Here is a 21,662-nt window from a genome sequence, read left to right as displayed (position 1 = left end):
GCATGATCTCGGCTCACTGCAACCTCCGCCTCCTGGGTTTAAGCAATTCTCCTGCCTTAGCCTCCCAAGTAGATGGGACTACAGGCACACACTGCTACGCCTGGCTAATTTTTTGTATTTTAGTAGAGACCGGGTTTCACCTTGTTGCCCAGACTAGTCACCGAACTCTTGAGCTCAGGCAATCTGGCCGCCTCGGCTTTCCAAAGTGCTGGGATTACAGGTGTGAGCCACCACACCCAGCCAGTATTCATTTTTTAAAAAGGTTTATGTTTTCATTGTTCTGCACCTTGAATTTTTATACCCCCTGTAATAATGGATCTTGGAGATTGCTTCATATCAGTATATAAGTTGCCTATTGTGCCATCTTTAATACTTAGAAGGTCCTCTGTTTCATACTTTTAATAAATGTTTTATTTGGGGGCATGTAAGGGAACTAATTATACTACAAATGGAATGAGGGCTGAGTAGAATGTGACCTTGGTCTGTGTGCATTTTCCCCCTCGATTTAGCCTTACATAACTAAAATAATACAATAGCTTTTGGAATACACTGGAACCCACCCTGGTCTCTGTGTGCCTGTCCCAATTGCCATCTTAGAAAAAATAATAATAATTAATTAATTAAAAAAAGAAAAGAACTGCCTTTGTTTTGCTGAAGTGTTATAAATAGTAGGGAAGGTGTCTTTCCTGGCAGCATGCGCTCCCCTGCTGCTTTTCCACTGCCTGACAGTTACCGCCCTTGAGAGGCGCCAGTGGGAGCCATCTCACCGAATTGATGAAGAAACCTAGGACTTTACATCTTGAGCGACGTTCAATTAATAGACAATTTGCTTGAGATACTTCTTGCCAGCGAGTTGGCAGTTGCCTGGTGATGGAGAAAGAACGGATGTGAGGCTCATTTGTCTTTTGAACTGGGTGGCAAAGCATTCATGGAAGAGGCCGGTGTTCACGTGGCATTTCACTGCGCACCACATTTAGTTCTCCCGACCTTCCCCCCAGGCTCATGCCTCACCATGGCTGGGGGTGGTGGTGAACACAGGAGAACATATTGGCCTTTTGCTATGTTTCCTGCTATGCCTGAAACTGTTTCGTCTTCCCTTTCCCTGGCCAATGGTAAATGAGCTTGGAAGTTCAGCATCTTGGGGAGCAGCAGCAAGACGGTGTCATGGATCCAAAGCAGAAACGCAAAAAGAGGCTACCTGGGGTGGGAGGAGGCGGGGGCGTCTCCAGGTGTGTAGAGACACAGTTTCCTCCTTACCCTTTAGAGCCAGCTTTCCTTAAAGACCCTCGCTCAGGTACTCCTGCTGTCTGTGTCGTCCAGAGAGCAAGCACAGTAGCGCAGTTTCTGTGTGAGTTCTGTCTTCTCAGACTCCTCATCCCACCTTCAGTGATGTCATTATTATCTAAAACCACTGCAGGGAAGCCATCTGCAGGCCTAGCCTCCTGAGAGATTTCCCTAGACTACTAGGTAGATATATGCTAAAATCTCCCCCAGAACAACCCATAGCTAAATAAAAACTTTAAAACATTAAAATCTCCCTCGTCCTGAAAGAAAACAAAACCAAAATCGCTCAAGCCTGAGTATGCCTCAAGCTACTGCCCTGGTTGTCTCCTGCTCTTCACTGCTAAGCTACTGGAAGAGCCGGCTCTGTTCACTTTTCCCATAGTATGCTTCTGTCTCAGCCCTGTCCCTTGGATTCCGGATTTCATCCCAGGAGAGATGTTTACTGTCCTGAAACATCTCTCCTTCAAAGGTCAGGCACATCTTCTAAGCTGCCTCTTCTCAACTCCCATCCTGCGTGACCACTTTCTAGAATAAGACAATACTGATCATCCCTTCTCATCTGTACCTTTCTCCACCTGGCTTCCAAGGTGGCACGTTGTCCTGACTGTCCTCTGCCCCCTCCCCTGTTCCTTCTGACTCCGCACCCTCTGGTGGTGAGCTGCTGGCTCCGCTCCCCCAGCCTGCCCTCTCAGAGCTTTGTCTTTCTTCCTGCATCCAGCGTGTCTGCACAGATATCTCACAGGCATCTCAGACTCATCTACCTCCTTGCTATTGCCCCATTCCTGCAGCACCCCTGCATCCCCACTGGCTTGGTTTGGACCATATGGTCCCCCACCTGGACGATGCTCTTCTAACTAATCTGTTTCTACTCACATTCCTTCCATTCCATTCTCAACTAGGCATCAAGAATACTTTGCCTAAACATCCTTATGCTGCTTCCTTTCTTCAAACCCTTCACTCAGCTGGTGCAGTGGCTCGCGCCTGTAATCCCAGCACTTTGGGAGGCCAAGGTGGGCTGATCACGAGGTCAGGAGTTCAAGACCAGCCTGGCCAATAAGGTGAACCCTGTCTCTACTAAAAATGCCAAAATTAGCCGGATGTGGTGGCATACACCTGTAGTCCCAGCTTCTCAGGCGGCTGAGGCAGGAGAATTGCTTGAACCCAGGAGGCAGAGGTTGCAGTGAGCTGAGATCATGCCACTGCACCTCAGCCTGGGTGACAGAGTGAGAGTTCGTCTCTTAAAAAATAAAAAAATAATAAAAAACAAAAAGCCCTTCACTCTCTCCCCATTGCCTGTATAGAAAAGTCTGAATGTTCTCAATGAAGTAGGTAGGTCTTTCATGGTCTGGGTTCCTACCAGTCTCTCTAGATTGATCTTACGCTTAGCTCTTCATTTCTGCTCTACAGTTTTAATAAGCATGTGTGTATTTTCAAGCCTGTGTTCTTGCCTGGCTGCTCTGCTCGCCAGCTGTGTAAGCCTGGGTGAATTAGGTAACCTCTCTGAGTCTGTTTTCTCATCTACAACCGATGCATCAGTTGCTGCAGGGCACCAAGAAGTGTGTGTGCATACCTGGTACACAAGTGATTCATACGTACCAGCTGTTATTAAAGCCTTCCACCGCACTGTCCTTGTATGCTTTTGTGTATCTGCATCGCTCTGTCTCCCACCAGACAGGGACAGGCTCTCGATGCAGGGACAGACCCTCCTCCCCATTATCCTCTACAGCCTGTAGCATAGTGCTTTGCAGAGTTGGATCTCAGGAATTGTCTGCTGAATTGGTCAAACTGAATTGAATGGACTCGGCTCCTACTTCTTCTCTCTCCACCAATCTGTGCTGCTGGCCACTAAGACGCAAATAGCCACTCTTTTCTCCCTGGTCTGCGTCACACCAGGCTCAGCGGGCCCCCTGCCATGTTCTTTCAGTGTGAAGCTAACAGAGACTCTCTTTGCCATGTGAAGCACTGTGGCTTGTATTTTGCAAGTCACCTGTGGCCACATCCATATTTCAACATGAACAGTTTCTAAGGAGCATTCCATGCAGACATGAAAAAGAAGATGAGAAAGTTTGTTGTTGTTGTTGTTGTTATTTGTTTTTTGAGATGGAATCTCGCTCTGTCACCCAGGCTGGGGTGCAGTGGTGCGAGCTCAGCTCACTGCAACCTCTGCCACCCAAGTTCAAGCAATTCTCCTGCCTCAGCCTCCGGAGTAGCTGGGACTACAGTCATGTGCCAACACACTCAGCTAATTTTTGCATTTTTGGTAGAAACAGGGTTTCTCCTTGTTGGCCAGGCAGGTCTCGAACTCCTGACCTCATGATCAGCCCATCTCGGCCTCCCAAAGTGCTAGGATTACAGGTGTGAGCCACCGTGCCCAGCTGAGAAGGTCTGTTTTAAAGTGCCTTTACAAGTTACTGGTTAAGAGCATAATCAGAAGGAAATCGAGGTTTACATTCCAATACAGCCTCACCACCAGCTGAGTCTTGCATGTGGTTTTGGTCAAGTTAACTAACTTCTGTTCCTCAGCTTCCTAATGGGAAGGTGGGCGTATGGTGGATGAGATTGCTAGGGTCTGGGGAAAGACAGAACTTTGAGATAAACTGTGCATCCTTGGGCAAGTTGCTTAACCTCTCTGTTCCTTAGAGTCCACATGTGTAAAAGGAAGGTAAAAACACTGTGTATACCACAGCGTTTTTGTCAGGTTAGATGAGATAACAGGTCAGTGTTCAGCGTGGTCTGTGAGGCGTATTAAGGACTCAGGAAAGATTAGCTGGCTATTTGTGTTGCCAGTAGTGCAGTTGCTATTGTTGTCAATGGTACTATTGTTATTATTTCTACTATCAGAACTACTGCCGAGTCCATTTTACTACGTTCAGCCCTGCATCAGATGCTGATAAGTGTCAGGTCAGAGAAGAAAGCTGACAAACGTAGGCAGGGGCCCTAAAAGTAGATTGAGGGGGACACCGCACATTCACTTCATTACATTTTTGAGAGAAATGTCTGTGTTATCCCAAAACATCAGAAAAAAATATAACCCAATATCTCTTCACCACACCTTCAGATGCAGCTCAGATGGCATCCCCCAGTCTCCACGGAACACTTAAGCCTTATCTTTTGTTTCCAAGAAGCAGCCACCTACAGATGATTTGATCTCGTTAGGAAATAGGCATCAACTTGAACACTGTTGTGATTGCATCGCAAACCCATCAGCTGGTGAAAAGGGAGTTTGGATCAGAAGGTCTGAGCAAAATACGGAAAGCAAGATTACAAAGGATAGTGTCTATTGAAGGGTCAGGGACATGAAAGCAAAAGAGACCCAACCAACGGAATAAAAATGGAAAGTAATTGACAAAGACCATGCATAATTTTAAGACTTAGGGAAAAGAACAAAAGAAAAGCTCTAAGTACCTAGATGGAAGAAAACCACATAGAGTAATTCCAGAGTTTTCTGTGAACTCAAAGGGAATATTAATTAAGATGGTACAAGTCAATTCAGGTAAAACAAGAATGAATCCACAGCCATATATATGTGCAGATATATGCATATTCATGTCTCTGTGTGTATGTGTGGGTGTGTGTAGCTATCTCTGGAATATAAAGAGAGGTAGAAGAATAATTCTAGTGTTCTGATTTATCTTGCTGAAAGGAATTGAAACTTTGCTATTAAGGGGAATTCCACATTGTTTTAGCACAGCAGTGCCAAGAAAATCCCCCAAATAAAATAAAGACTGGTTTTTCAATTTCCAGCCCAGTGGAAAGTGACTGAAGTTTTAGATGACTATTAAATCATTTCTCAACTATATTTAAGTTTTTATAGAGTGAAGTGGGAGTATTATGCCCACATGTCTATCCATGCATGTAGTAAAAGTTTGACTTCCAAGTAAACAGTATGGTTTTTCAAATACACACATTCTAAAACTGATGTATCTTAGCGACTCAGCATGGTCACCTTGGAAAGCAATGTAATTATTCTAACGATCTGCAATTACTGAAAACTCTTTTGAAATACCACTTTTTCATTCTTCTCATAGCTAATTATGAGTCATGAAAAAAGAAAAGCATTTATTTAATAAAATATATTTATCAAACACCTCCCATGTATCAGGCATTGTGCTAAACATCAAGAATATGGACATCAGTAAGACAGGGGTCTAAGAAGGCTGATGGTATTATTTATTGACTCAAAATAACGATACCAAGCATGCCCATGCATCTTATTTTTTAGACCTGGTTTTTTCCAAAAATCAGATCCACCCTCAAAGAATCAAGGTGTGGTACTACTAAGGGTATTCAACATTTATTGTCATCTTTGCAATGAGCATTTCTCAAATAGAAATTCCATCTAATGCTTTGCGCAGTAGTGGAGTCATTGTTTAGTTTCCCAGGTGAACTACCTTTTAGGAGAGAGGACCCACTTTCATGGCATTCTAGTATTGTTTTTAATCATTCACTGTACTTTCTATCTGCATATGTACTTTCAGTAGAGCACATATTATTTACACACATATACATACAAATCCTCCGCCCTTAGCATATATCATAAATCTCAACACTTTTCTATTAGGGCACTAGTGGGATTCCTGGGGCTGTGGGCTGACAGGATGCTCAATAATTGATTGTCATTTTCTCCCCTTCTTTCAGAATCCTAGGGAATCGGGTGGCTGAGCTGGAAAAAAAGTTAAGAACTCTGGAAGTTTCTGGTTTGTGGAGTCTTCCAGGTAAACAGAACTTTATGAAAACTATTTTCCTTTTGTTTTTTTTTGTAAAGAAATGAAGTTCCCACATAATTTACAAGAATATGCTACCTTTTTAAAATTCTTTTATTTGTAGATCATTGCTGAAAAGATCTATAAGTATTCTAAGTTTAGAAATTGACATGGCGGGGTGGGGGTGAAATCGGAAAAATGCAATAAATATTCAGGATCTCATCTGTGGAACGATAACGTTTTGCAAACCTGAATTCTGAAATTGTCACTGTGTCTGTATTTTTTTTTTAACTTTCCTGAATGTAGTGAATTGTTTCTTTTAATCTGTAGATATCTTATAAGGATTTATTCAGTGTGTTCAATTTAATTATTGGCCCTAAAACTGAATATAAGAACTCAACAAAGATTTGTGCACACTAATCACCAGTCCTGAAATTGAACGTAAGAACATACAGAGATTTGTCCAATTTAATCACCAGTACTAAAAATGAAGATAAAAACCAACAATTTTTCTAACCCAAAATGTACCCCACCACCTCCTTCTCTTCCCTTCCCCCATCCCATTTTTTACTTAGCCTGAAAATCTGAATTTTCTGTGATTTTTTTTTTCAGCTGTACATTGTGTTTGGAAGCTCTGGTGTTCCACTTTAATTAGCTGTATTTATCTCACTTGTCTTGGTAAACTACTCCTTTTGTGAGACCCCAGTCAGCCATTCCCCGTTGATATTTTACTCTTCAGAAACATATATTTACCACTTCCACCATCTCCCCTTTCCCTGGAAACCATGCTGTACATATACTTTTAATTACTTAACCTTCTGCACAAACCAGTCTCCTTCCTTCTTGTATCATATGGATGCTTCCCTGGAGTGAACAATAAGTAAAAATTAGCACAGGGAGGTAGGCGGACGACATGTTTTCTGAAATATAAACCTGAATCGCTGCCTTAAGTTGCCTTTATGTGTGTTTTTCTTTTTTGAGACGGAGTTTTGCTCTTGTTGCCTAGGCTAGAGTGCAATGGCACCATCTCGGCTCACCGCAACCTCCACCTCGCAGGTTCATGTGATTCTCCTGCCTCAGCCTCCCAAGTAGCTGAGATTACAGGCATGCGCCACCACACCTGGCTAATTTTGTATTTTTAGTAGAGACAGGGTTTCTCCATGTTGGTCAGGCTGGTCTCGAACTCCCAACCTCAGGTGATCCACCCGCCTCAGCCTCCCAAACTGCTGGGGATTACAGGCGTGAGCCACTGCACCTGGCATGTGTTTCATAAATTGGAATTTTTAGCAGTGATTCCTTGAACTTGATGTCAAAAGACCTAACAGAACTAATTAGTGCCAGATACAGTCCTGGGCATTTGAATGATCCATTTCTGCACAAGAATCTTTTGATGCCGTTAAAACCTCATCTTCTATGAAGGCCTTTCTTTTATTGCATTGAATTGCAGCACAGTTGGGTAACTTGATCATGTATTTGTACAGTCAGACTGCCATTTCTGTGCATGTACGGGGGTACAATTTTGATTTTCTTTTTCTCAGAATGACTTGGTGAAATTTCTCACTGTTTCATTTCTACAATTTATATTAAAAGATGGAAGTTACGTGAGTGAACAAATGCTGAGAATGTTCTATGGTTTTGTTTGGTCTAAGTATGACTTCGAATGGCCATTATGCAATAACAATTATTTCCTTCCTTCTTTTTGCTGCCTGAAGGCCTGAGCTACAATGTTTCAGTAGGATTTGGGAGTATGTTCTGTTTAAAATCTCTGTTTTTGTGGCGAATATCAGCAGTGCTTTATGTTGTCTCTGCATGTAAATAAGTAGAAATGCATTCTCTACCTTTCCTTGAAATTTTCTGATTAGAATTGTCAATTGAAATAGAGAATTCAATTAGTACAAAACAAATATTAAAGGATGAAATTAGCTTTGGGGGCCTGGCTGAATGAATTTTATGCTATGGCCCTGTGTGTTCTCATCTCCGGTCTCCACATAAATACAAAGTGGGAGGACAGGAAAAAGAGTGGCAGCTCCCCAGATCTGAGACAGCTTATGTCATGGCAACAGCATTGCCCTCCTGCAGTGATGAAGGATTTTATGATGAAGAATCGTGTTAGGATATTTTCAAACCATGGTGAAAGCAAAGGGAGAAGAGCCTCTTCTAGTGTAAATCAGATCAGTCTCTTCTGTCTGCTCATTGTCTTTTGTGACTCCATTTAAACTAGTGAATGGTAGAATAAGATGCAATACATCTTTTTCTCCCCCTCCTCCTCTTCCTCTTCTTTCTTTCCCCAAGTAGGAGTCAAATCATAGTGTTTAGCCAACTTGAGAGCAGAATCCCAATGACATCAAAGAATTGCCAACTCTCCCCCATTTACCATCACCTGGAAAGAATCCATGTCTCTTCCAGTAATCAGCCCACTGATGCGTTGGTATCCTTTCAACATTTCAGCACTGACTTTGTGAATTCAGTTCTGTACCAGGCGTCCTAGACATGCTTATCGCCCTCTGCAAGAGCCTACAGTCCACGCAGGGAGGCAAGATGAATACACATCAAGCAGTGAGAGGAAAGGGAAAAATGGCCTATAATTCAGTGCTAAATTAGTGATAAAGATTTTGTGCGTGTGTGTGTGTGCAGTGGTTAGGGCTAGAGTGGGTGCAAAAGTGTAAGGAAGCATGGAGGGTGTCAGCAGTCATAGCAGGCTTCCCTGTAGTGGTAGCCCGAGCCAATTAAGTGTGTGGGACTAAATGTAACCCAACTCCACTGATGATGTAAGATATCCATCTCCCCCTTTTCCACAACAGGAAGCAAGGACACCATACTATTCAGTGACCCCACTCTTCCTAGTGGACAGAGGTCAAGATCCCCACTGCTGAAGTTTGTTGAGCAGCCCTCTGAGAACAGAGTGGACCCCAAAGATGGTAAGCATGCCTCGATTTCTCCATCTTTACCTGGACTGTGCCTGCCACAGAGGAGTGACTCAGTGGACATCAGTCTCCTCCCCTTTCTGCCGCTGCTTTGGCATCACTGGGACATTCCTCAGATTTCCTCTTGTTGCTTATATGGGTTTATCTTGTTGGGAAATTTTAACTGAAAAACGCAGGCCCCTACTCTCTGGGCATGGTGGCAGAGAGGTTAAGAGAGAGGACCCTGGGCCAGGTACAGTGGCTCACACCTGTAATCCCAGGACTTTGGGAGGCTGAGGTGGGTGGATCACCTGAGCTCAGGAGTTCAAGACCAGCCTGGCCAATATGGTAAAATACTCAGGAGGATGAGGCAGGAGAATCGCTTGAACCCAGGAGGCAGAGGCTTCAGTGAGCTAAGATTGTGCCACCACACTCCAGCCTGGGCAATAGAGCAAGACTCCATCTCAAATAAATAAATACATAAATACTTACATACATACAGAGTGAGGACCCTGGAGTTGAGCAACCTGGGTTCACAGTCAGTTCCACATCACATTGGTTATGAGAACTTGGGCTGGAGACTTCAGCCGCAGTTTCCTTTCCTTTAAAACAGTGACATGATCATGCCAACCTCAGGGAAATCTTGCACATTGCTTGGTACGTGGGAAGTCTGCGAAGCAGTAGAATAGAGAAAAGTTCCTCCTCTACCAAACAGACGGTTCTGGAGGCAGGGTGTTCTGAAAGGGATCAAAGACCCATATAGAGACCCAGATGAGCCGACAGGTTTGAGAGCCTGATCTCTTCCCATGTGGGAGTCTTGTCTCCCCAACAAACTTCTTATCTTCTGAAACTTTGCTTGTCTTCTTCTGCCACACCAATTGTGGCAGCCAGCTTCTGAGAAAGCACCAAATTCTCCCTGTCCCTTGGTATTCATGCCCCTGTGTAACCATCTTCCATGTTGTATCAGGATCGGTCTGTTTGATTAATAGAATACAGAAGTGAGGGTATGTGACTTCTACAGCCAGGTCATAAAAGACAAGAGACTTGTGCCTTGGACTCTCTCTTGGGTTGTTCACTCTGGAGGAAGCTGGCAGCCATGTCATGAGGACACTCAAGCAGCTATCCACACTGTTCATGTGGCCTGGAGCTGAGGCCTCCAGCCATCAGCCACTTGAGTGAGCCATCCTGGAAGGAGATTCTCCAGCCCTAGTCAAGCCTTCAGATGCCAACAGCCCTGGTCAGCATTTCTTGGGTACCTCATGAGAGACCATTAGCCAGAACCACCCAGCTCAACTGTTCCCAGACTCCTGAGTCTTAAGCTGCTAGGTTTGATGCAATTTGTTACACAGCAATAGATAACCAATATACATCCACATTTCTTCTCGATCTTCTCTTGCTCAGACTCTTGCATTTACTCATTACCTCCATAAAAATACTCTCAAAGTTACTATAAGGACACATGCACACGAATGTTTATTGCAGCACTGTTTACAATATCAAAGACTTAGAACCAACCCAAATGCCCAATGATGATAGACTGGACAGGGAAAATGTGGCACTTATACACCATGGAATACTATGCAGCCATAAAAAATGATGAGTTCGTGTCCTTTGTAGGGACATGGACGAACCTGGAAACCATCCTTCTCAGCAAACTGACACAAGAACAGAAAATCAAACACCACATGTTCTCACTTATAGGCGAGTGTTAAACAATGAGAACACATGGACACAGGGAGGGGAGCTTCACACACTGGGGTCTGTCAGGGGAAAATAGGGGAGGGACAGCAGGGGGTGGGGAGTTGGGGAGAGATAGCATGGGGAGAAATGCCAGACATAGGTGATGGAGAGGAAGCCAGCAAATCACACTGCCCTGTGTGTATCTATGCAACAATCTTGCATGTTCTTCACATGTACCCCAAAACCAAAAATGCAATTAAAAAATAAAAAATAAATTAAAAAAAATACTCGCAAAGTACTTTTCCCCCACAGGGTTCCATTTGCAGAGTTACATCCCACATTTCCCAGAGCCCCAACTTGCCTTGCCCTGAATACTCTGTGGACTTCTCAAGCACAACATCACCAATTCTTCCCGCTTTCTTCCTTCTGTTTTTGTCACCCTCTCAGCTTCTCGGGCTCGAAACCTTGGAGCCATCAACCACTGTCAACCTTCCGTCTCCAGCTCCATGTGGTCTTTCACTCAATCCTTTCTCCTGTTTTCACACCTGGAGGCCTGCCACCTCTGGCATGGTTCAGGCCCTCATTTTCTTGTCGGGAGGGCTCCTCTCCTGGTTTTTCATCCTCCCTGACTCTCCTTGCTTTATTTCCATCTTCATCTTGCTACCGTAGAATAAAGCTTTTGGAGTACTGTTTGCATCACATTTGTGCCCTGCTCAAAAATCCCAAGTGGCTCTCCACCATCTTCCACTTAACATCTCAACTCTGCAGCCTGGCCTAGCCTACCTTTCCACCTTGTGACTGTCTGCCCTAAAAACTGTGCTCTCATCTAAATGGACTAACCAGCTGTATCAGTTCACTATTTTTGGGTAACGAACCAACTCAAAATACAGAACTTAAAGCAACAACTATGTATTGTTTTCATGAGTCTTTGGGTCAGGTGGGTGGCTCTGCTAATCCAAGCGAGGCTCTGCAAGGCTCTATCTTGCATATGAATGAGGGAGCCCTGCAGAGCTGAGCTTAGATTAGCAGAACTGGAGCCATCCATCTGACCCAAAGACTCATGAAAAATAAAACATAATTGTTGCTTTAAATCACTCATAATAGTGCATGGAGTGGTAAGAAGACCACTTCTTATAACTGGGTAAGAAGACTCAGATGAGCCAACAAACAGGTTTGAGAGCCTGATCTTACATAAGGCCGTAATAGTGCATGGAGTGGTAGAAGCCAGGACATAGCTGAAATTTGAACAGAAATGTTACTCCCACCAAGTACATGTGGGGAGAATTTTTGGAGAAAGACCTTGACTTTAATGAATTCCACATCGGCCTGAAACCAAGGCCGAGTCTTTGCAGCCAGCCTCATGTGGCTGCTTGTGAGGCTGGCCTGGAACACCGTGGCCCACTGTGTGGTTTGGAACATGTTTTGGCTGGTGATTATACCATGCCGAGATCCAGTGTCCACATGGAGATCCAAAGCGTTCTGTCTGTTCTGGGCTTGCTGAGCCTCAGGGTGGACCTGGGCCTGCTAACCTGAAATGGAGCATGAGCCTGGCTTGATTTTCGCAAGGGCGGTGTAAGTAGTGGACCAATTCAAAATGATAGCTTCCAGAGTTGTATCATTAGCTCTCGTTGTTCCTACCCCATCCACCGACAGTGCTGGGTGGGAACGAGGAAGCCTTTACACAGTGACTGTCAGCATCGGGGATGGCCTCATCACTGTCACATCTATGATCAATTCCAACTGAAAGCGGCACACACTTGGGAGGACAAAGCCTATCAGAAAGCAGTTAACGAAGGAAGATGAATCTCCCCTTCGGGCCAGTGGTGGAGGGGAGGCACATTTTTGGATGATTAGCCATCTTTTAAACAAAGAGATACTGTTTCTTTATCTTTTAGAGAAAATATCTTTCTCTTTCCACACTATTTGTGTGATAATGTGTTTGTATCAGTTGATTGCCTTCTTGTCGTTGATATGTGTATTAATAAGTATTAACGATAATTCTGTTTGCTAAAACAACATAGAATAATTACTATTATTTGTAATGTTTTCCCACTTTTGGTTGGTTCAGAAATCTTTTATAGAAATAGCAATGCTATGTGTCTGTCCTTAAAAATAAAATGCCCACAGCTTAAGAGTTAAGATTGTAGAATCTTTAAAGGAGGATTTTGCTCCCACAGCAAGTAACCAGAGGTCCAACAGCTCAACGTTTGTGACATTTTTAGTAACTACTTTTTGTCTCCTGATAATGACTTGAGTCTAATTTTTCAGTATCTTTTGGGTTTAAAAAAAAATAGGCTGGGGGTGGCTCATATTTGTAATCCCAGCACCTTGGAAGGCTGAGGTGAGAGGATCACTTGAGGCCAGGAATTTGAGACCAGCCTGGGTAACATAGCGAGACCGCATTTCTACTAAAAAATTTAAAACACTAGCCATGAATGGTGGCACATGCCTGTAAGATACTCCAGAGGCTGAGGCAGAAGAATCCTTTGAGCCCAGGAGGTTGTGACTGCAGTGCGTTGAGATTGTGGCACTGCACTCCAGCCTGGGACAATGTGAGATCCTGCCTTAAAAAAAAAAAAAAAAATTTAAAACATGGGGGAGTGGGTTGGTAAATCCTCCTGTTGACTTGTTACAGTCCAATTCTAGATCCTGGCTCCTGTGCTCTGTGATCCTGAGGATCTGAAAATCTAGCCTTTCTCAGAAAAAGTAAACAGAGTAGGATTCCAGCCTGAGCTCATTCCTCTCCTTACTGTGGCTGTGTTTTAACCTCCGACGAGGATAGCAGTGTCGGCCCCACACGCACCCCCCACACCCCCTGCTTAAAAAGTTCTCCCTGTTAATCTCAGAGGTTTACCATATTAAAAGAGACTCATACATTTGGACATGAGCAGAATGTCATCTAGCGAAATGGCACAAGGCAAAATACCAGCAAGGGAAAGTCCCCTGTGTAATTTAGACCACCTTCACTTAGATGTAAATTAAGGTAGAGAAGATTAACCTGACCTACAGTAAAAACACACCGCAGATGGTTTAGGAGTTAGGTTGTTACGAGTAAGGTTAATTAATTTTTCAGGGGTACCAGAATATACTATTAAGTGTCCTGGAAGAAGTAATTTCATAAGAGTAATTTCCAGAAGGAGTTTATTCGTCTCACGTTGGTGAAAAATTTAGCTGCTGAGAGTACCATAATTTACTCCTTTTAAATAAAGCTTCCCCACCATGCTGGAAACTTGCTCATTTTGACCCGCTGTTTCTCATGTCCTCTGTGTGACCACTATAAAAATTTTCATCCGTTAGTATGAAAATTATGTGATTGCTTCCCTGAGCTACCTTAGATGTAGATAAATGTTTGTGCAAGTCAGAAATCTTTATCTTTCTTTATCAAAAAGTACCATTTTCAAAACTTTTAGAGTAGCAACCTGAATACAACGTTAAATGACTACCATAAATTCAAGGATTGCTTTCATATATTAACGAATGGTATTTAAAGAGATGTACTAATATATTCATGGATTCATGTATGTTGTTCATATATTCAAACATTTCATAAGCTATTTATTATTGAATCCCTACTATGGAACAAAGTTAAAAAATTAATCAGGCAAGATTCTATATTTAAGGTGGGAATATTACTTCTGGCCAGATGTAATCAAGTAGGCATCATGGAAGAGGTGGAAGTAGAGCTGACTCAACATTCATCCCTGGGACATACAAGAGAATGACAGTCATGGAGGAATCAACTCTCTAAGCATAGGTGCTGGGGACAGCGGTGGGCGACAGGAAGGTCTCAGTGTGGCTAGAGTAGAGGGAACAAGGAGAGGAGTCGGTTTGCCAGGTAGAAATGTAGATAGATGTTGAGTCATGGAAGGCCTTGAATGCCAGGTTATGAGCTTAGGCTTTGTTCCTGAGACACTGGCAGCCTTTACATGATGTATAGCTGGGGAAAGTCATGGTGAGATTTGTGCTTCAACTTGCTGTGCTGCTTAGACTGAAGCATACACCTCATCACCCAGGGATCCTATTAAAGTGAAGATTCTGAACCAGTAGTTCTGGAGTAGAGCCAGAGATCCTGCATGTCTAATAAGTCCCCAGGTGATGCTGCCACTGCTGGTCTATGAACCACACTTTGGGTAGCAAAGCCTTAGGGAAAGTTCCTCTCCCGACAGGTTGGATTAGTGCAGGAGGAGACTAGAATCAAAGGAACCTATTAGAAACTAACATACCACCTCCTGGCTGAACAGATCTGAATAGTTGTTTTTGTTTTTGTTTTTCAAAATCAAGGCTTGATTTACTCATTTATATATTTGCACATTAGGAACTAACATACCTAACCCTGGCTGAACAGATCTGAATAGTTGTTTTTGTTTTTGTTTTTCAAAATCAAGGCTTGATTTACTCATTTATATATTTGCACATTAGGAACTAACATACCTAACCCTGGCTGAACAGATCTGAATAGCTGTTTTTTTTTTTTTAAATCAAGGCTTGCTTTATTACATTTATGTACTCATTGTAAGTGAAAGTAATGGTCTCCTTTGCGGATATAATACTGAGACCAGTTAATTGTTAGGAGAATAAACATAGTTGTCCGTGACTAAATGCAGGCTTCAGAAACCGTAAAGTAGATTTGGTCAAAATTCTGTCCCTGGGATTTGTCTGTAGTCATCAAAAAGGCTAAAGACAGTGGAAACTTATTTTGAATGTGAAAAGCAAATTTGTATCAGGAGAATGAGAGCTATGGGGTGTGGTCACAGAAGCCAAGACCCGCCTTGCTCAGCGGAAACCCACAGTCCTCTTGGCTGTTGATCCTGATGTTTGTTATCGCATCGATGCTTCTGTCTGTGATCATTTTCTCTTCTTTCCTTGTGCTCCACCCTTCATCTTGGTGTTTCATTTTAGTCTTAAAGTCCATCTGATTTCCTTCTTTCATTTCTTCTAGAGCTTCTCAGAGTTTTTACCAAGGTTCAGCCATTTAAAAACATCTGATTACGTAAATAAATGCTCAAAAGTTTATTCAGTTATGTAATTAAGAAATGCTCAACACCACATTCCGTGCATATTGATCAATACTTTATGTCGTATCAATACTCTTATGTTGTATTAAAATTAGAACGGATCACAGATGTAGTAACACTGTTACATGCTGCAGAAATTCTAAGCTCCATTTTAATTCAAACTTGTTTGATTATATTTCCTTTTTAGGTTGTATTTAACCTGAAGTATCTAACCACATGCTTAGACTTAATGTGTTTTTAATATACATTTTTTCTAAATTGTATAAATAATCCTTATAAATTAATCTTATAAATTGCCACCTGCCAGGGTCTGAGTTCCAGAAACATTGGGCATGGTTTGCCCCTGCCTTTTGAATGCTTACCTGTTCATTGGCTGAGGGGATAGTCTGAAAGTCACATCCAGCTGAACCTTGGGGAAATATGCCTCAGCAGTTTATCTAGAAACCTTAGAAATCCAAGCCATGTTTGGTACTGGGCAAGGAGAAGAGTGGGCAGATGCAAGGAACATTTCTGAGTATCTTAGTTCAGGCTGCTATAACAGACTACCATTCCACAACTACTATGTTGAATGTTTTCAACAATAAGTGGACATTTATTTCTCAGAGTTCCAGAGGCTGGGAAATCCAAGATCAAGGTGCTAAGAGATTCTGTGACTCATGAGGGCCTTCTTCCTGGTTTGCAGACAGTGCCCTTCTTGTTGTATCCTCAAAGAACAGAGGGGGGGTGGGTTCTGGTCCCTTCCTCTGTACATAAGGGTGCAAATCCCATTATGAAGGACCCATTTCGTGACTCATCTAAACTTGACTACCTCCCAAAGGCCTCATCTCCAAATACCATCACACTGGGGATTAGAGCCTCAATATGAATGTTGGGAGGACACAAGCATTCAGTCTATAGCACTGAGGGTGATATGGTTTGGCTGTGTCCCCACCCCAGTCTCACCTTGAATTGTAATCATCTCCATGTGTCAAGGGTGGGGCCAGGTGGAGGTAACTGAATCATGGGGGTGGTTTCCCCCATAGTGTTCTCTTGGTAGCGAATAAGTCTCATGAGATCTGATGGTTTCATAAATTAGAATTCCTCTGCGCAAGCTCTCTTGCCTGCCGCCACGAGATGTCCCCCTTTGCTCTTCCTTCATCTTCCTCCATGATTGTGAGGCCTCCCCAGCCATGTGGAACTGTGAGTCCATTAAAGCTCTTTCCTTTATAAATTACCCCATGTCTTTATTAGCAGCATGGAAACAGACTAATATAGAGGGACAAAAACAGGATTTGGCATTGACTGGTCTTCAAGGCCTTAAGCCCGTATGACCATGAAGCAGTACTGAAACTGCAAACAGGAGGGACTGTATGGGGGAAACTATCTTCTGGAAAGTGCCAGCAGATTTTCCGGGTGGAAGATCCCACTGGCAGCCAGAAACATGGGTTTGTATCTTTTACAGGAAGTGGGCAGAGCCATCGATATAGATCTGGGAGCTGTACTCAGAGGCAGGAATTAAGGTCACGTGATAGCCAATGAGTGAGAATGAATGAAGTGAAGAGAAACAGATGGCAGATCCCTGGGGAAGTGCCTGCAGAGGGGCCAGAAGGAAGTATCAGAATCAACAAAGGAAACTGGGAAGGCATAGATAGGAGGTTGAATACGGGCCCTCAAAGATTTCAGGTCCAATTCCCTGAAACCTGTAAACGTTACCTTATATGGCAAAATGACTTTGCCGATATGATTAATTTATGGATCTTGAGATAAAGAGATTATCCTGAATTATCCAGGTGGGCCAAAAATGCAATTTCATTTATCCTTTCAAAAGGGAGGAAAGAGAGAGATTCTGCACACACAGAAAAAGAGGAGGAAGTGTGACCACAGCGGCAGAGATAGGAAGAATACAGCCACAAACCAAGGAATGTTGGCAGCCTTCTGAAACTAGGAGAGGAGAGAAATGGAATCTGCCCAGAGCCTCCAAGGGAGCACAGCCTTGGTTTTGACCCAGAGAATTTTTTTGTTTGTTTGTTTGAGTCAGAGTCTCACTCTGTTGCCCAGGCTGGAGTGCATTGACACAATCTTAGCTCACTACAACCTCTGCCTCCCGGGTTCAAGCGATTCTCCTGCCTCAGCTTCCTGAGTATCTGGGATTACAGGTGTGTGCCACCACAGAGGGCTAATTTTTGTATTTTTAGTAGAGACAGGGTTTTGCCATGTTGGCCAGGCTGGCCTTGAGCTCCTGAGCTCAGGTGATCTGCACACCTCAGCCTCCCAAAATGCTGGAGTTATAGGCATAAGCCACTGTGCCTAGCCCCAGTGAAATGTTTTTGGACTTCTGATTCCAAAGCTATAAGAGAATACACGTGTTTTTTTTAAGCCACTAAGTTTGTGGCTATTTGCCACAGCAGCCATAGGGAATGAATACAACATGCTCACAGAACTAGATTGAAGGAGAAACCAGAGACCATGGGGGAAAGAGGTTGAGAGGAGCATGTGGCCAATGGGAAAGTATGCTGTGGGTTGGGGAGGGGGACGTAGACCTCACAGGCAGGGAGGATGCAGGACAGACTGAAGGATGGAATGTGTGAAGCAGCCCTGGGAAGTGGAAGCAGTGGATATGGGTTCCTAGCTCTACAGATCAGTGTAGCAAAGGAAAGATGAGGTGATGGTGGATGGTAGAATCTTGGAGGTTGCATATCTTGTTTTATAAAATAGAAATACAGCACATGTTAAAAAATGAAAACAGCACAGAAAGGTGGAAAATTAAAGACTTCCTCCACCCTTGCTTCTTGCTGTGGTCCTCAATCTACTTTCCAGAGACAACCTTCAATTTTTAGTGCATGTTATCAGAAAGAACCTCACAACTTGGCCAGTAAATCCGTATACATAATTCCCTGTTGGTGGGCACTTGGATTTTTCCAGACTTCTGTTATTAAAAACAGTGTTGCACTGAGTATCTAAGAACAAGGTGTCTTCAAATATCTGGGCTAATATCCATAGGTAGATTCCTCATAATGGAATTACTGGGTCAGAGGGTAAATGCGGTGAAAGTTGCAATAGATAGTGACCAAATGGCCTACAAAAGAGTCTTACTAATTTTTATTTTCTCTATTAACGCATGACTGTACCTGTTTCCCTGCATCCTTCGCAGCACTGAGCTTTGTCAAACCTTTTCATTTTTGCTACTCTGATAGAGGAAAAATTACATCTCCTTGTGACTTAGATTTCTGCATTTTTTTAGTGATGGTGTGAATCGTTTAATACGTCTGCTCTCCATTTCTCTTTTTCTGTTTCCGGTTTGCCCATTTTCATTCAATGTTTACATACATGTTGGAAATTGTGGTGCATTCAAATAAACAAATTCTATACTCAAAATGTGGGTAAATCTCACAAATATCATGTGAAGCAAAAGGACCCAGCACAGTAAGATTCCTGGATATAAAGTTCAAGGACCAGGCAGACTGCAGTTTGGCATTTTAAACAGGCTAGTGGTTATCCTTGACAGAAGAGAAGTGACTAGAAAGGGGGTCTAGGAGTATTGGACTAGGACGTATTTGCAGAGGTTGGTAATATTTTGTTTCTCATCCTGGTTATGTGGGTGAATTCGCTTTGTGAAAATTCATTCAGCTGGATACTTCAGTTCTGTGCACTTCTCTTCATGTATATTCTACTTCCATTTATAAAAGAAAGGGAACTATTTTTTAAATATTTTTGAATGCTTAGAATGTGTCAGACACTGGATGAGTCAGATGAGGCTCTTGTTCTCATGGACTTAAATTTAGAATGAGATAAACACGTCAAATATTTAGTGCAGTGCCTAACATGGAAAAGCACCCAACAAGCATTAGCTGGGAGGATTTATTTAAGACAGGGGAGAAACTGATCGGTGCATATGGAGACCTAATGGGTGCGTGGCATGGCTGGGAAGACACGTGTGATGGAACGGTGGGAAATGAGGCTGCAGAGTGAAACAGGAGCACATCAGCAAGACCTTCTCAGGTCCTAAGCAAAAGGAAATGTATCCTGAAAGTGACAAGGCTCCAGCAGAAGGTTTGAAGCAGGAAAAAGGCATAGCCAGATGATGCTCACCATCCTTTCTAACCTGCTGCAGTTCTCCAGCTCCCCATGGTCCCACTCACAGCCTGAAAACACACCTGCACCTATCTGATGGCAAGCCCAACTACATACAGTAGGGTTCTGCTGTGGTTCCATTCAGGGATCAGGAAGTGTTCCTGGGGGCCCCTCATTCCTGGTCCAGGACCTGCGCCCAGGCTAAACCTAGCCCCGCTGTGGCTCTATCATACATTTCTTCACTGCTTAGCCCTAGGGCTGAGGAGAAATTGGCTTCTGGGGAAGCTCAGCCTCTGTTGTGGAATGCACATGCCCAGGTACTAAGCACTGGCTCCACCACGCTGCTCCCCACTCACGCAGAGCAACCATTGCTGGTTAGGTCCAGAAGGGGCAGCAGAGAGTCCCGTCCTGATCACCAAGCAAGTGAGTAGGGCGATGAGGGCTGGACATCAGCCCTTTTGGGGCTCCCCTTTCTCTCCCATGTCCTTCCTGTTGCAGTGCTAGAATTTCCATTCTATAGAGAAGGGGTTTAGGGACAACAGCTCAACGGGGGAGGGAGCTTGAAGCTGCATTTGCATATAACTGATTCGAAATTGAGGAACATCAGGCGTCTGCACTAAGGAATGAGACGCCAATGGAGAATCGCGGAGAAGGGGTGGCCGGAAGTCCTTCCGGAACTGCCCTTCCGCTTCCCACCCTCGATGCAGCCGGAACCTTTTTTCATTCCTAACGCGCCCCGGCTCTGAGCTGCAGAACCAACAAAACCTGTGTCCTCAGTTTAAATATTTAATGGGCACAAGGAGCAGCCATTAGAGACTGGAACAGAAGCTGACCAGGGGTCTGGAAAGGATGGGTTATGACATGGCCCAAGTGCTCCCTTGCCCTCCATTAATAATGCAGGAATCGCTAGAGTGCCTGCTCGCTGGTTTCGCCTGGGTCCTACGTTCCTCTCCGGCTCCAGTGCCCTGCACAGGGAGCCAAAACGATGTCTTCCTTCTTTTTCAGAGGCCCCCGTGCCGGCAGGCTGGGCGGGAGGCTGGCAGAAGAGGGGCGGTGAGGGCTGACTTGCTGCCAGAGGTTTAACGCTGTCCTCGTTCTGTTTCCAGGGGAGGCTCAGAGGCAAGAAGGAGATGAAAGTTGTGCTGCTGCTGAGGCGTTGACAGCGCCTGAGGATGCTGGGAGGCCCACTGTCAACTCCCCACCAAATCAGAGCTGCGGGGACCAGAGCAAGCTCTTTCATTCTCCGTTACCCCAGTTACCTTCTGAGGAAGAAGTAAACAGCCTTGGAAGGGAAATAATTAAACTGACAAAGGAACAGGCAGCTGCAGAGCTGGAAGAGGTCAGAAGAGAGAGTCCCATAGAGGGTCAGAGGAGTGAGACGGGGCCCGCCCCGCAGGGCCTGGCCGCCCCCGGGGAGCTCACCACATCTCACCTGGACTCCTTCGAGGCCAGCCAGCCAGCAGCCGAAGCTCCCGCACTGGAAGATGGCGAAGGGGTCCCAGAGGGCACAGGCACGAGGAGCACCGTGAAAACCTGAAGGGGAGAGGGATCTGACGCAGTGACACACTGAAAGCCCCAGAGAGGGTCAAGAAGGAAGCATCAGAACGGCGTGCCCACGTCGCCTTCTGAAACACCTCCGACTCTGCAAGTGAGAAAACGCTCCGATCCTGTTGCAAACTATGAATATTCAGATGATGCCGGTACAGTTTGATTTATTAAACGGAGGTCCTAAAGCTTCTCCATGGCATCTCTCTGCGGAAGAGCGCTACTGTGAACAGGGCCAGGCCCAGGAACTGTGTCCGCCATATGGCTGGTTTTCAGCATCCGTGTTTCTGTCAGCTTTTGTTTTATCAGAGATAAGATGTTTTTGTATTAGCATTTCATGTCGTCAATCAAAATTACAGGAAGAGCTAGAAACTGATGGGGTATTTAATCAGGTCCCTGAGTTGGTCAAGGTTAGGCAGCTGGAGAGGAAAGTGTAATTGAGCAGAATGTGTTCAGAGGGCCCTCGCAGCCCATCAAGTTAG

At 44.2% G+C, this 21,662-nt stretch overlaps 1 protein-coding gene across 2 annotated transcripts in view; it reads left to right on the top strand.

The window, feature by feature from the left end:
- CCDC149 (coiled-coil domain containing 149) overlaps positions 1–21,365 on the top strand; it is a 106,671-nt gene extending 85,306 nt beyond the window's left edge. Inside the window, exons 10-13 of one of the 2 annotated variants that reach the window (XM_017517095.2) lie at positions 5,923–5,999; positions 7,700–7,732; positions 8,789–8,905; positions 20,742–21,365. In XM_017517095.2, coding sequence (XP_017372584.1) covers positions 5,923–5,999; positions 7,700–7,732; positions 8,789–8,905; positions 20,742–21,172 — 658 coding nt within the window. In that variant the 3' untranslated portion in view covers positions 21,173–21,365. The remainder of the gene's footprint in view (positions 1–5,922; positions 6,000–7,699; positions 7,733–8,788; positions 8,906–20,741) is intronic. The other variant, XM_017517096.2, reaches the window with a different exon arrangement.
- Positions 21,366–21,662: the final 297 nt, after the last annotated feature.

The sequence above is a fragment of the Cebus imitator genome, unplaced genomic scaffold (assembly GCF_001604975.1).
Source record: "Cebus imitator isolate Cc_AM_T3 unplaced genomic scaffold, Cebus_imitator-1.0 Scaffold617, whole genome shotgun sequence".
In the NCBI taxonomy this organism is placed as follows: Eukaryota; Metazoa; Chordata; class Mammalia; order Primates; family Cebidae; genus Cebus; species Cebus imitator.
Note: the sequence above shows the minus strand (reverse complement) of the source record. Positions and strands in the feature narration are given on the sequence as shown.